Source organism: Squalius cephalus (genome assembly GCF_949319135.1).
Source record: "Squalius cephalus genome assembly, chromosome: 3".
NCBI lineage: Eukaryota > Metazoa > Chordata > Actinopteri > Cypriniformes > Leuciscidae > Squalius > Squalius cephalus.
This window is the reverse complement of record NC_137124.1, coordinates 42,815,955-42,831,356: the sequence shown is the minus strand read 5'-3', so window position 1 is coordinate 42,831,356 and position 15,402 is coordinate 42,815,955. Positions and strand designations below refer to the sequence as shown.

At 42.4% G+C, this 15,402-nt stretch overlaps 1 protein-coding gene across 1 annotated transcript in view; it reads right to left on the bottom strand.

The window, feature by feature from the left end:
- col25a1 (collagen type XXV alpha 1 chain) overlaps window positions 1–15,402 on the bottom strand; it is a 1,104,568-nt gene that overhangs the window by 614,324 nt on the left and 474,842 nt on the right. The window contains exon 4 of the mRNA XM_079866340.1: window positions 2,574–2,581. Coding sequence (XP_079722466.1) covers window positions 2,574–2,581 — 8 coding nt within the window. The remainder of the gene's footprint in view (window positions 1–2,573; window positions 2,582–15,402) is intronic.

The following is a 15,402-nucleotide window of genomic DNA, read 5'->3' as shown; positions in this document are numbered from 1 at the left end:
CGCTGCTTTCGTATGGATTACTTAAAAATATAATATTTGTTTTTTATATAATTTACATACTTTAAAAATAGAGATTCCAAGCGTTGTATAGACATGCGTTTCAAGTCTGTGTGACAAACATTCGCTGAGTTACAGGTCATTTTCTGTCGCGTTTCAGAATGAGTTTCACATTGAGAGAGACGGCAGAACGCGCATCATGTTTATTTTCTTTGTTTTACGAAAAACACAACATTTTGTTTTTATTATGAGTGTACACAAATAAAAGAAGACATTTAACAGTTTTGAATGATGTACAATACAAGTATGTAAAATCAAAATCAACAGAGTAATTTGCACTGATATAAAAAAAAAACGAGCAGATCACGCCGGCGTGATTGCCGACCTCAGGGGGTTAAATTGGTTATTACTAGCCAAATTGATAGAACCAAGAATGGGACATATGGAGTAAAATAGGAGATTTTGCACATACTACTCCACTTACAAAACACAACCTCACAAACAATAAACACCCGCTTACTGATTTACAACCCTAAGGGATAGGATCCTTTAACATCAATGTTTATTTAGGTTGTTGTTTTGGCCAGGAACTTGAGGAGTTAAGTACTTAACGAGTCAAGGCACCGGCAGAAGACTTAGTAGTTTTTCTTGTCTTAGATGATTGGGGTTCATTTTAAATGCTTACACATAGACGTTAAATGACACAAAGTATGTGGGGACATAACATGGGTTGGAGTTCTTTGTTATTTGTTTTGTTTTGTTTTCTGTTTCTATTCTTCTGTCCTTTATGTCTATTCCTTGGTCTGCTATTTCTTCTCCTCACTATCACTTCAATAGGGTCGCAACCTGGGGAGGATGGTGTGTAACTAACGGCTGTAGTTCCAGTGGAGGGAGATGAAGACTAAAATGTCATCTTTGAATATAATTTCATTATTTAATATTATGTATCTGTATTATTATTCTTTATTAGTATTCATAATCAGTTGTATTATCTTATGAAGTTTAAAATGCACAAGTTAGAATATAGATTGCGTGGACACGTGTTTAAGGAACATATTTTAGACACAAGGAGGGTAGCTGGGAGGATTATGTATTCTGCTTAAAGGTATGTGTAAAATGCAATGTTCACTTAGCAGAGAGTTCCAATGATGATGATACTTCAAATGTGTACAGTTGGCATGCCCTTTGCAAGAAAATGAATGTTTCAACTGATGCAAATGTACCATTTGTATACCACTAATATACACTGAGAAATAGTTTCTTAATGTGGAAAGTGGCTTGTACCATGTGTAAGCATTAGCATACATTCCATTTTTAAATATAAGCAATATGTTTTTCTACCTTACAAGGAAGTTGAAAGTCGCCCAGTTGTGTATTTAAGCTCAATCCTTACTGTACTACAGCAGAGAAACACGGAAACGCATAGACCTGGCATGAATATAACATCTTCTCAGAGTTTCTCTTCTGACATATAAAAATAAAGATTTTTCTTGGCAAGATAACGGGTGTCCGGTCCTGTGAATCAAATAATAACGGGGAAAAGGCTTAATTCCAAGGTGGGTTTTATTCCCAGAAGTTCTAAATAATTTGCTATTACATAAATGACAAGCTCTGTAAAATATGAAAGGCAATACAATGGAATCAAAAGTGAAAGAAAAGGAGAGAAACATTGATTTTTCCATGGAAATGGAACTGCACTCAAATGATCTGTAAATGGACAAAGCCCATTGAAAACCACATACATCCCTATTGTTCATCGGCAAGTAATAATCATTATTCACATATAGAGTTCATTTAAGTAGACAACTGGTTCTGGAGAGAATTCATGAGAATGAATTACTTTTCTTTTCTGATTACAGCCCATATAAAAACTACAGTAGCCCTTTATCCTCACTACCAACATTAAAAAATCATATTGAATATTAAAGCTGCAAGCAGCGATGAATGGGTCACTGCCACCCAGAGGCCTTAGGAAAACAGTGAACGGTGGGAAATATGCATTTAAATGAGTAACTATAGTAGGATTGTGTCAACTTCATTTATATGTGACACAGTTCCTGCTACAGCTGGTGGCGCTATGACTATAATTGAATATTTGCATGTACATGTCTTCAGGGCAGGACTCTTAACACACATGACGTTTGGGGCAGATTGGATATTAAGTTGGTTTAACATGTTGCTAGCATGTTGCTAGCACTTGCTGGCTTATTTTAATATGATGCTAGGTGTGCAGTGTTAAACATGACACTTCCTGTAGTCAGTAGGTGGCGACTATACATTGGCATGCAAAGATGTCTTCAGGCCAGATGGTGTGAATACACACATCTATTGCACAACAACATCTTTAAATTCCTTTTTTAAACACTTGAGGACCTCAGTGACCTGAGTAACATCACTGCCTTTGACCTTCAGAGCATGCATGGTTTAAATACGGATATGGGTTTGTCAGTTTGGTCAGCAGAGACCTTAGTTCCTGATGAAAATTTTTCAGTCTGACTGGCACATAAGACACACTACCTGCTATAATGTTGGGTTAGTCATGCACACTTCATTCAGCTTGTTGCCATGGTACTTACAGGAGGTCCTGAGGAGAAAGCAGAAAAGAAAAAGTGGAGTCAAAATTTTATCAAATGTGTTACAGGTGAGATAATTTGCATACACAGCATCTGCAGTATGATGTTCAAATATCTCACTGTCTGAATATAAACATCTGAATGATAAACAGCATCCCTGCAGGGGATGATGATTGCCAAAAATCTCTGCTTCCGTATACTAATTTCAAATGGCACACGCAGACATGCATCACATTTCTGCATTCATGCACAATCACAGCTTTATTTTAAACGTTTGGCAAGCTGAAAAAATGCCGCTCTATATCCCCACTAAAACTGTAGGTCAACAATGACAAATAATCACTGTCTAAAGCTTCAGGGCCACTTTTTGCTAGATTTTTTTTCTTTTTCTTTTTCTTTTTTTTAATTTTTTTATTTCAGTCACAAATCAATCAGCAGCACAGATATGGGACTTTTTTCAATCAAGGAGCACCATGTTTTTTTGTGCCTTTTTTATTCCTGCTTGAAGAATAGTGGAGGGGGGAAATGTTTTTATAGGCTTCAGTTCTTCAGACTTCCTTGTGTTGAAGATAAAGTGGAAATCTCTCCTGCAGCTGATATTTTAGAGAGTGTGGTTTCAGCTTATGAGCTTTTAACTTAATAAAACTTCAGGTTCCTTTTCATTAACCAAACCTCTTCCTTCCTAGTTGAGTTACTGCTGAATGGCTTGATTGACATTATAAAAGCAAAACTTAATGTTTATGTTGCTGTTTCTTTCATGTTTGTGCCTCATTTGGCTGAAAAGTGACTGCCGCCCATTTTGGTTTCTGTTTGGAATTTTATTTTGTGATTAAAATTTATGTTAAGTCACATTTATTTATATAGCGCTTTTTACAATACAGATTGTATCAAAGCAGCTTCACAGTGATAACATGAAAATAATACAACAAAGTTTGTTTCTAGAAGAAAATTGCGTCATCATCCACCTTAAAGGTAGGGTAGGTGACTCTAGACAGTTTAATCTGCATTAAATACAGCTCATTATTTCCATTCGGGACGAAACAAAGGATTGGCTTAGGCGACTGTCACTCTCTCGCAACCATGGCAACCACCCTTTTGCTAAAGGATCTGCCCACTGCGCGCAGTCGCGCACCCGTTTGATTTGAGGAATTCAAGAGGCACGGAACCTAGGAATAGGAGATGCAAAACTCGACGCAGGTCCTCTTGTCCAAGAAGTGCTCCTTGCCCTGCACTTCGACCACTTCGTCCTCAGCCTCTACTTCCTCGGACCCTAGTTGCACGCACGGCCTCTTGCACAACCTCCTCTGCTTCGCCCTCGACCCCGGACCTGTCCTCGAGCTGACAATGCGGTACTTGTCTCTGGAGTGTAACGTTAGTCCTCATCAGAGTCAACAATGCTTTCATCATTCATGGAAACTCTTACATGCAGAACACCATATATGTTATGAATCTTACACGAAATTCATCTTCATTACAGTTTAACTGATGGTAATGGAAAAACGTGTATCAATGCAACCTGTTTTTAGCTTTGCCTTATAGATATAACTAGCTCGTTAGCGAATAAAAATATATATATTTTAAACTTTACCAATATCAATATGCTAGCTTGATAGTGAGTACTAAAATACATCTTATTTGTTTATATTCATAATGATAAAGTTAGATTTTTTTATTACATGTGATTTTGACATGATGTCACTACATGCACTGTGCTCCTTCCTCTCCGCTCGTCTCAGGTAAATAATGCGTCTTCCAGTTTATATACTGTCTATGCTTCCAGCTCAGCGGTCGGAGTCGCGCGTTCATGTGTTTTGGGGGCGTGGCTTTGGAAGGAGCCCAGAAGGGAGACGGTGGAGTGAATGGAAATAATGAGCTGTCTTTAAAACAGTCGTGAGAGGTCTACAGACACTCGATTTTTATACTTTCTTTTTCAGAGTACTTACATTTTAATTATGTACTGATATATAAATAAAGTTTAAACAAATTTGGAAAAGAAGTTTTTTAGACAATTCCTACCTACCCTACCTTTAAAGGACAATTCCGGTATTTAACACTTTGAGTCTATTTTGTAGTTTGTTTTGGATGAACAAGAGTGGTGGACAAAGAAATTTTGTCAATGGTTCCTGTCGCGACTTTTTGACTATTTTAGAATTGCCCATGACCGCATTTGAATGGGAGTCAATGGCCATGCACAAACATGTCCTTAAAACAATCCTTAACGTTCGTTTTCAAAACTGTGCTACTCACCGAGTGGTTAGTGGTGTTCGTTGATGATTAAAAACAAATATATCGGCGCAATGTATGATTTCAATCAGTTTATTTTTCTATAGTGGAACTATTTTTTCAGATACCTCACAACCGCGTATAAACTTCCGCTCTTCCGCAACTTCCGTTGCTCTGCTCACGCTAGCCTTCTGAGGCGAGCATAGCTTTTTTTTTTTTTTTTCAAGAATTATTATAGTTTTTACTAGTTTAATTCTTATCAGGAATTCGTAGGATTTCAGCGTTGAGGCGAGCATAGCTTCTGAGAGACAGGAAACCGAGCGGAAAGACCTAAAAGACTACAATCAAATGTAAACAGCATCCTTTCCGTTTCCGTTAGCGCAGTAATATCAACGAGCAATTAGTCCTCCAATGGAAATCAATGGATTTTACAAAATGCCAAATAAAACACGACAGAAACTGTATTTCGCTACGCTACTTGTTTTGGAACATCAACGAACACCACTAACCACTCGGTGAGTAGCACAGTTTTGAAAACGAACGTTAAGGGTTGTTTTAAGGACATGTTTGTGCATGGCCATTGACTCCCATTCAAATGCGGTCATGGGCAATTCTAAAATAGTCAAAAAGTCGCGACAGGAACCATTGACAAAATTTCTTTGGCCACCACTCTTGTTCATCCAAAACAAACTATAAAATAGACTCAAAGTGTTAAATACCGGAATTGTCCTTTAAGTAAGGCAGATCAATAATATTGTTGAAAATTAAATATCCCCAACTAAACAAGCCAAAAGCCAAGGCAACAGTGGCAAGGAACAAAAACTCCATCAGATGACAGAATGGAGAAAAAAAACCTTGGGTCAGTTCTCCTCTGGCCAACGAGCGAACAGTGTATGATTATGATCCAGGCAGCAGTACAGGTCAGAAGTCAGATTGGATCAGAACATTCAGAATATTTATCCAGTTCCATCTGGTTGGAAGTCGGAGTCATCACGCCGGTATGGAGACGAGTTTGTTGAGGATCAGTGCCGATGGCTGTCGTGTCGATGAGGCCTTCACAGGGCTGATGAGGCTGGCACTTCAGGGATGCGTCATGGATGGGTCCAGGCGCAGGTCCACCATCTGATCTGTATACGGCCAGGATCCGGCTGACTTCAGTAAACAGGGGAGGGACTGGTTGACACTTCAGGACTGCGTTGTCATCGTGTCCAGGCACAGGTCCTTCATCAGATCTGGATACGGCCTGGATATGGCGGACTGCGGTAAACCTCGGATAAACAGAGAGACTAATATTAGCGTAGAGGCCATCCTTCTTATGATGTAACAAGTACATCAGGATTTATGGAGAGTGTTCCCGGTTCCGGCTGACTTCAACTATGCAGCCTAACATTGAATTATAGAAGTCTATAATGTGTTATGTGTAGGCTAGGCCAAAGAGATGTGTTTTTAGTCTAGATTTAAACTAACAGAGTGTGTCTGCTTCCCGGACAATGTTAGGAAGATTGTTCCAAAGTTTTGGTGCTAAATAGGAAAAGGATCTACCGCCAGCAGTCGATTTTGATATTCTAGGTATTATCAACTGGCCGGAATTTTGAGATCGCAATGACTATAATGCGTTAAGAGCTCGCTCAAGTACTGCGGAGCTAAACCATTTAGTGCTTTGTAAGTAATCAGCAAGATTTTAAAATGTATACGATGTTTCATAGGGAGCCAATGCAGTGTTGACAGAACCGGGCTATTATGATCATACTTCCTGGTTCTGCTAAGAACTCAAGCTGCTGCATTTTGGACCAGCTGTAGTTTGTTTATTAAGCATGCAGTGCAACCACCCATAATAGCATTACAATAATCTAGCCTTGATGTCATGAACGCATTAACTAATTATTCTGCATTTTTCATTGAGAGCATTTGTCGTAATTTAGATATATTTTTAAGATGAAAAAATGCGGTTTTACAGATGCTAGACACGTGACTTTCAAATGAAAGATTGGTATCACAGAGCACACCCAGGTCCCTAACCGACGACGAAGACTTGACAGAGCAGCCATCAAGTGTTTGACAGTATTCTATATTATTACGTGAGGAAGTTTTTTGTCCAATAATTAGAATTTCTGAGTTTTTTTTTTTTCTGAATTAAGTAGTAGGAAGTTGCTAGTCATCCAGTTTTTTATATCAGCTATGCATTCCGTTAATTTTGTGAATTGGTAAGTTTCGTCAGGGTGTGAAGAAATATAGAGCTGCGTATCATCAGCATAACAGTGAAAACTAATGGCATGCTTCCTAATGATATCTCCCAAGGGTAGCATGTACAGAGTGAACAGCAATGGTCCTAGTACTGAGCCTTGTGGTACACTATACTGAACTTGTGATTGATAAGACATCTCTTCATTTACTGCTACAAACTGATTACGGTCAGATAAGTATGATTTAAACCATGTTAATGCAATTCCACTAATGCCAACATAATTTTCGAGTCTATTTAAAAGAATGTTGTGGTGTATAGTGTCAAATGCAGCACTAAGATTGAGTAACACTAATAGAGAGATACAACCACGATCGGATGATAAGAGCAATTCATCTGTGACTCTAATGAGAGCTGTCTCAGTACTATGGTACGGTCTAAATCCTGATTGAAAATCCTTGCAGATATCATTTCTTTGTAAAAACAAACATAGTTGTGAAGATACTGCCTTTTCTAGTATCTTTGACAGAAAAGGTTGATTCGAGATCGGCCTGTAATTGACTAATTCTGTAGGATCAAGTTGTGTTTTTTTAACAAGTGGTTTAATCATAGCCAGCTTAAAAGTTTTTGGTACGTATCCTTCTGACAAAGATGAATTAATGAGATTAAGAAGAGGATCTATGACCTCTGGAAGCATGACTTTATATGGGGTCTAACATACATGTTGTCGATTTAGATGATTTAACGAGTTTAGAAAATTATTCCTCTCCTATAGTAATGAATGAATCGAATTTTCCTTAGGGAGACTACAATGCACTCCTTGATGGGATACTGTAGTAGACGGTTGCATAGTTATAATTTTCTCCCTGATATTATCAATCTTATAAGTGAAGAAGTTCATAAAGTCATTACTGCTGTGCTGCTTGGAAACTTCTGGGCTTGAAGCTTTATTTTCCGTTAGTTTAGCCACTGTTTCAAACAAATACCTAGGGTTTTGTTTATTTTCTTCTCGTAGGGTTGAAAAATAAGCAGATCTAGCAGCTTTTAAGGCTCTCTGTATGCAATCGAGCTCTCTTTCTATGAAATGCGAAAAACCTTTAGTTTTGTTTTCTTCCAGTTGCGCTCCATTTTTCTGGCTGCTCTCTTAAGGGCCTGAGTGTGCTCGTTGTACCACGGCGTTGGACTATTTTCTTTAATCTTATTTAAGCGCAATGGAGCAACTGTGTCTAAAGTGCTGGAAAGGAGAGAGTTAAAAGTTTCTGTCGCAATATCAAGTTCTTCAAAGCTATCTGGGATGCTGAGATGATGAAACTGGGGTGTGTTTCCTGAACAACTACGTAACTCGCTGCTTAACTACCATAGTACAATGCATCGTTGAAGAAATCAACTAGCTAGTCACGACTGTTTCCTGAAACCTATTGTCGCAAAGTGGTCGTTCAACCACGTTAGTTTATGACCTCAAGCACGTGGTGGAGTAATAACTTCTTTCAATGAATCTGTTTGAGATCGAATTAATGCTAGATGTTTTGCTATAAATTACAGACATGTGCATCTGAGGACTATTTCTCATTTTTCTCAGTTATTTTGCTTTATTTCCAGATTCAATCATAGGCTCGGTCTTACATAGAAGAGCACGTTCTTCAAAAACGGTGCTTTAAATTTCTTTACAAACTAAAAGACGTAAATTACATTTGTATGTTTTCTAAATAAAAGACACAGGTTGTACTGAATGTCAGCTTGCTTATTTTGCTCAAGATAAGGATTTATTTAGTCCACATGTCATGCAAACTAGAAACTATGCTCCACCACAGGTGGAGAGCTGTCGTTCCAACTACACAACTTTGCGATGCTGTTTGCAAATGTTCGTTAGAACAATGGTTTCGGGAAACACTGACTCGTTGAACTATGCTGATAACGACGTAACTTGTGAACATATTTGGCTAATGATGCTTTTGGGAAACGCACCCCTGATCAGGAAGATTATGAATAAAGCAATCTTTAGTGGCAGAAGTGATAGGTCTAACATTTGTAACACAGAGTCGGCTCTGCAGCCTTGGCTAAATGAAGTTTACACGAGACTAGATAATGATCTGAGATCTCATCTCTCTGCTGCAGAATTTCAATGGCATCAACATTGATTCCGTGTGATAATATTAGATCTAGAGTATGATTACGACAGTGAGTAGGTCCTGACACGTGTTGTCTAACTCCAATAGAGTTAAAAATGTCTTTAAATGCCAATCCCAATGCATCTTTTTCGTTATCTACATGTGTATTAAAATCACCAACAAATAGGACTTTATCTGCAGCCAGTACTAACTCTGATATAAAGTCAGCAAATTCTTTGATAAAGTCTGTATGGTGCCCTGGTGGCCTGTATACAGTAGCCAGCAAAAATCTCAAACGTGATTTATCATTTACACTATATATTGTTACAATAAGCACCAGCACTACAAAAGAATTATATTTGAAACTAGACTTCTTAGTAATTCTTAAAATATTACTATAAATTACAGTAACACCTCCCCCTGAGGTTCATGTTTATAACAGTAATCTTGGGGGGTGGACTCATTTAAAGTCATGTAATCGTTTGGTTTTAGCCAGGTTTCTGTCAAACACAGCACATCTAGGTTATAGTCTGTAATCATATCATCAACAATAAGTGCTTTTGAAGTAAGGGATCTTTAACAAATGCAGGTTGAAGCAGGGAAGGATGCAGGATCTATTTGCAGCAGCTTTTATTTAAACAAACTCAAAACTAGACAAATATAGACTCAGGCTAGGAAACAGGACTCAGGAACAGAACAACCAAACATAACATAAAATAACTGACCTGGGGTCCGTTCTTCGTACGTCGCTAACTCACTTAGCTGGATTTGATTGTTGGCGATTTGGCATGATCTTGGATTGTTTGGTTCTTTAACGCTCATCCTGGACTTGCTGTCATAGCAACATGTGCGCAAACTTAAACCTGCTCGGGAGCAGGCTTATTTCATGTTAACAGGATTAGATCCCGGCTTCATAAGCGGAGCTGATACGGGAAGTCCAGCGCAGCGCGATAGTGCACTTTCTTTCTGAGATATATATTTTTTCTCGTGATTCGTGAGATTGTCATTTTTTGTCGCTTTTATGTTTAAAAAACAGTTTTAGTTTTTTTTGTGGCATTTCCAAGCCACTTAAGACCCAATGTTGTAAAGCAGTTTTTTTTTTTTTTTTTTTTTTTTTTTTTTTAGGCTAACATAATTTTTTATGAAGATCATACAATCATGACCATGCCGATTACAGATATGTCACTCAGGCTTCACTAATGTGATTGGTACCATAGACTTTAGGCTACCATAGACTGCCATCAAGGCCTCAATGAAGGGGATTATGTGAACAGAAAGGGGGTTTCACAATGTAAATGTGCAGCCCAGTTACTATTGTGATTCTTAATATTCCAGATTAGTAATATTATATCAAATAAAAAAAAGGCAGTTGACTAAAATCTTCCATATCACAAATGTGAAAGCAAACTGGCCAGGATCTGTGCATGACTTAAGAATTTTCAGAGATTCACATTTATGCACATTATTTGAAAGTGGTAAGAAAAGTTCCACAATTAAATATCAAGCTCACTGCTTATGCTGATCCTAACAGAACTGCATTTTTTCATAGGTGATTATGACATGTTCCTGCCTGCAGACAGGTGTTTTATGACCCCATTCCCTGAACCAAACCAGTTACAATGCAGCTCTAGCCAGGACAAGGGCACACAATGAAATGAACTTTGGCTAACTAAAGGGAAGATTTCAGTGTCTGAAAAGTCTGAGGGTTGCACACCTGACAGGGCCTGTGACATTGTTGCATGTGCCATATTACACAACAAACACAACATATTTATGCACTTGCAGGTAGTCTAGTTCCTCCATATGACAGTTATCTGAGGGGGTTTATTCACTGTCCAGTGCAATGGAATGCAAATGGACATTACAATGTCTTATACTTTCTTTCCTTGGGAAAGTTAGAAAATGTCCACTTACTGCACATATTTCAGCCACCACTTTCTTGGGAACAGATACAAGTGTTGGTGTATTATGTAAAAGTGCACAAAATTGGAAAACACAATGTCATTACAATGAACTACACTGGGGAAAAATGTGATCAATAACTCTGTGGCGAGGGGGGCGTGGTTTTGCGAAGTCTGTAGCAGGAGAGAAAGGAGGGGGCCGATCGGTGAGTAAGTAGGTCAAGTGCAAAATGATGAACACCTGTGTCTGATTGCAGTGGTTGGTGTGGAGAGACCGGATATAAGCCAGCATGCGGGAGGAGATGAGAGAGAGAGTTGGACTGGAACCTCACCTGTACTCTGTGTTTGAATGAAGTTGTGATTGTTATTTGTTTCTCGTTGTTATTGCTGTGCGTTGCACGGTGAATGCGCTACGTGCGCCCTTTTGTTTATTTTGTTTATTTTGAGTTAGTAAATAAAGTGAGTGTTTCAGTCACGCCGACCCCTGTCTTCTTCCTTCCTTACAATACAATATCTGAACCTCGTTACACTGGTGCCGAAATCCGGGAAGGAAGAAGATCGCCGCCGCCATGCAGACTCCGCCAGGTACGCCATTTGCGGACATCATTCAATCGCTCACTGGTCTTCACCAGGAACATCATCAACATCTGCTGGCCATAAAGGAGGAGCAGGACAAACGGTTCGAGGCGCTCCTCCGAGGCCAGCATGAAGACCGCGAGCTGTTCCGGAGCTGGATAGACCGGGAGGTTAGGGCCGTCCCCCCATCATACAAAGACTCGTCCTCGCCGATACCTCTCAACAAGATGGGCCCCGAGGATGATCCGGAGGCATTTCTGGAATTGTTTGAGAGGTCGGCTGAGGACAGGGGATGGCCCTCGACGGACTGGCCAATGCGGCTGATACCCCTGCTGTCCGGAGAGGCGCAGGTGGCCGCACACCAACTGCCAGTCCAGAATCTCCTGGTCTATCAGGATTTAAAGCGGGCCATTCTCCAGCGGGTTGGCCGGACTCCGGAACAACACCGCCAGAGGTTCAGGACGTTGAACCTCGAGGAGTCTGGCCGACCCTTCATCATGGCCCAACAGCTCCGGGACTCGTGCCGCAAGTGGCTGATGGCCGACGGAAGCGACGTCGAGAAAGTCATCGATCGTGTGGTGCTGGAGCAGTTCGTGGCGCGGTTACCAACAAAGACCGCGCAGTGGGTCCAGTGCCACCGCCCGACGTCGCTGAACCAGGCCATCCAGCTGGCGGAGGACCAAATGGTGGCGTGCCCGGGGGTCGGCGAACCCCTGCCATCTGCTTCTCTCTCTCTCTCTCTCTCTACCCCCCCCCCCTAAGCCCTCTCCCCTTCCCAGGTACCGGGCGAATCTGCCGCCGAGGCCGGCTCCAAGGTGGAGGACAGGGGGTGCGGCGGAGCCGGTATCTGCCCCCAGGCCTCTTCCCCGGGGAGGGGGCCCATCGAGGGGGGGATTTTCTCCCCAGGCTGCGCTACCTCTATCTCCACGCCAATCCCTTGACCCGCTTCCTGCCACTGGAGCGGCGGGGAGGCCCGGGCCGGCTTGTTGGCGCTGCGGGGACCCGAGTCATTTTATCGATCGGTGTCCGGTGATGGAGGTGGGGACGCTGATCCGGGTCCCCGATGCGCCGCAAGCTGCCCCCGATCAAGCTGGCCTGTACCAAATACCCGTGAGTATAAAGGGGGGTACTTTTCAGGCTCTGGTGGATTCAGGCTGTAACCAAACCTCTATACACCAAAGCCTGATTCAACCTAAGGCATTAGATAATGGCCGCATGGTTAAGGTACGGTGTGTGCACGGGGAAGTGGTGAATTATCCGTTAATGCCTGTGGATATTCAATTTAGGGGACAAAAGCATAGTGTGGAGGTGGCGATTAACCCGCACCTCCGGCATCCGCTGATTTTGGGGACGGATTGGCCAGCGTTTAATGAATTATTGGGTCATTTATGTGCGGATGCTTCTTGGGTAGAAAAAGATAAAAGGAAGGTGGCAACTGCTCAGTTGGGAGAAGCTGATCCGGAACCTCTGGGTACTGGTTCAGGGGAACAGAGCGCACTGGAGAGAACCATTCTCACAGAGCGCGATGATTTTCCCCTGGAACAGTCCCAGGATGACACGCTGAAACATGCCTTTGATCAGGTTCGCTCTATCGACGGCCAGCTTCTCCACCCCGACCAACCGCTCACCTATCCGTATTTTACAATTATAAAAGATAAGTTGTATCGGGTAACCCAGGATGCCCAATCAAAGCAGGATACAACTCAGTTGTTGGTACCCAAAAGCCGTCGGGAAATGCTTTTCCAGGCGGCTCACTCTAATCCAATGGCCGGGCATTTAGGACAAACAACGACACTAAACCGTCTCATGGCCCGATTCTTTTGGCCGGGCATTCACGAGAATGTACGCCAGTGGTGTGCGTCTTGTCGTGAATGTCAGCTGGTGAATCCACCGGCCAACCCAAAAGCACCATTGTGCCCTATTCCGTTGATGCAGGTCCCCTTCGAACGAATTGGTATGGACCTCATCGGGCCATTAGAACGGTCAGCACGGGGACATCGCTTTGCTTTAGTCCTGGTGGACTACGCAACACGATATCCTGAAGCAGTCCCGCTTCGCAATATTTCCGCAAATAGCGTGGCGAGCGCTCTGTTTCAACTAATCTCCCGGGTGGGAATCCCGAAAGAGATTCTCACCGATCAAGGCACGGCGTTTATGTCACGAACGATACGCGAACTTTACGAATTATTGGGCATTAAATCGATCCGGACCAGTGTCTATCACCCACAAACAGACGGGCTGGTCGAACGATTTAACCGCACTTTGAAATCCATGATTCGAAAGTTTGTACAAGAAGACGCCAAAAATTGGGATCGGTGGTTAGAACCCCTCTTGTTCGCTGTACGGGAGGTCCCTCAAGCCTCCACGGGGTTTTCCCCCTTCGAGCTTCTCTATGGGCGTCAGCCCCGCGGGGTGTTAGACGTCCTTAGGGAAACTTGGGAGGACGGACCTTCAGCTAGTAAAAATGAAATTCAGTATGTCCTGGACCTGAGAACAAAACTCCACACTTTGGGGCGGCTGTCAAGGGAGAATTTGTTACAGGCTCAGGATAAGCAAAGTCGGCTGTACAACCGGGGGGCTAGACTGCGTCAATTTACACCGGGAGAGAAAGTGCTTGTATTACTTCCTACCTCTAGCTCAAAATTACTCGCAAAGTGGCAAGGACCTTTTGAGGTTACACGGCGAATTGGAGATCTTGACTATGAGGTAATACGAACAGATAGGGGCGGGGCACATCAAAATTACCACCTCAACCTGCTTAAAAAATGGTCTGAGGTGGAATCAGTGATGCTGGCGATGGTAGTGAGTGGAGAGGAGGATCTCGGTCCAGAGGCGAATGTCAAAACAAAATCTCTCGCCCTGGCCGCTGGGGGAGACCACCTCTCACCATCCCAACTCACTGATGTGCATAATTTACAAGCAGATTTTGCTGATGTGTTCTCGCCCCTGCCTGGTCGGACGGACCTCATTCAACACCACGTTGAGACAGAGCCGGGCGTGGTTGTTCGCAGCCGGCCGTATCGACTGCCAGAGCACAAAAAGAAAGTTGTGCAAAGCGAATTAGAGGCGATGCTAGAGTTGGGAGTAATAGAAGAATCTAACAGTGACTGGGCGAGCCCGATAGTTTTAGTTCCTAAAACGGACGGCTCGATCCGGTTCTGTGTAGATTACAGGAAGGTGAATGCTGTGTCGAAATTCGACGCTTATCCAATGCCAAGGGTTGACGAATTGCTTGATCGGCTGGGTACTGCTCGTTTTTATTCGACATTGGACTTAACCAAGGGATATTGGCAGATCCCCTTATCTCCCTTATCCAAAGAAAAAACAGCTTTCACCACGCCGTTCGGATTACACCAATTTGTCACTCTTCCTTTCGGGTTGTTCGGGGCTCCGGCAACGTTTCAGCGTTTGATGGACAGGATTCTCCGACCGCACGCTGCATATGCCGCTGCCTACTTGGATGATATCATCATCTATAGTGGTGACTGGCAGCGTCATATGCAGCAGGTGCGGGCTGTCCTGAAGACGTTGAGACGGGCGGGGCTCACGGCCAACCCGAAGAAGTGTGCAATTGGGCGGGTGGAAGTAAGGTATCTGGGCTTCCACTTGGGTCATGGGCAAGTGCGTCCCCAAATTGATAAGACGGCAGCGGTTGCGACTTGTCCGAGACCCAAGACCAAAAAGGAGGTTAGACAGTTCCTGGGGCTGGCGGGTTATTACAGAAGGTTTGTGCCTAATTATTCGGACCTCGCCAGCCCGCTGACTGATCTAACTAAAAAGGAGGTACCAGATACGGTTCAATGGACGGAGCAGTGTCAGCGGGCTTTTACCCAGATAAAGGC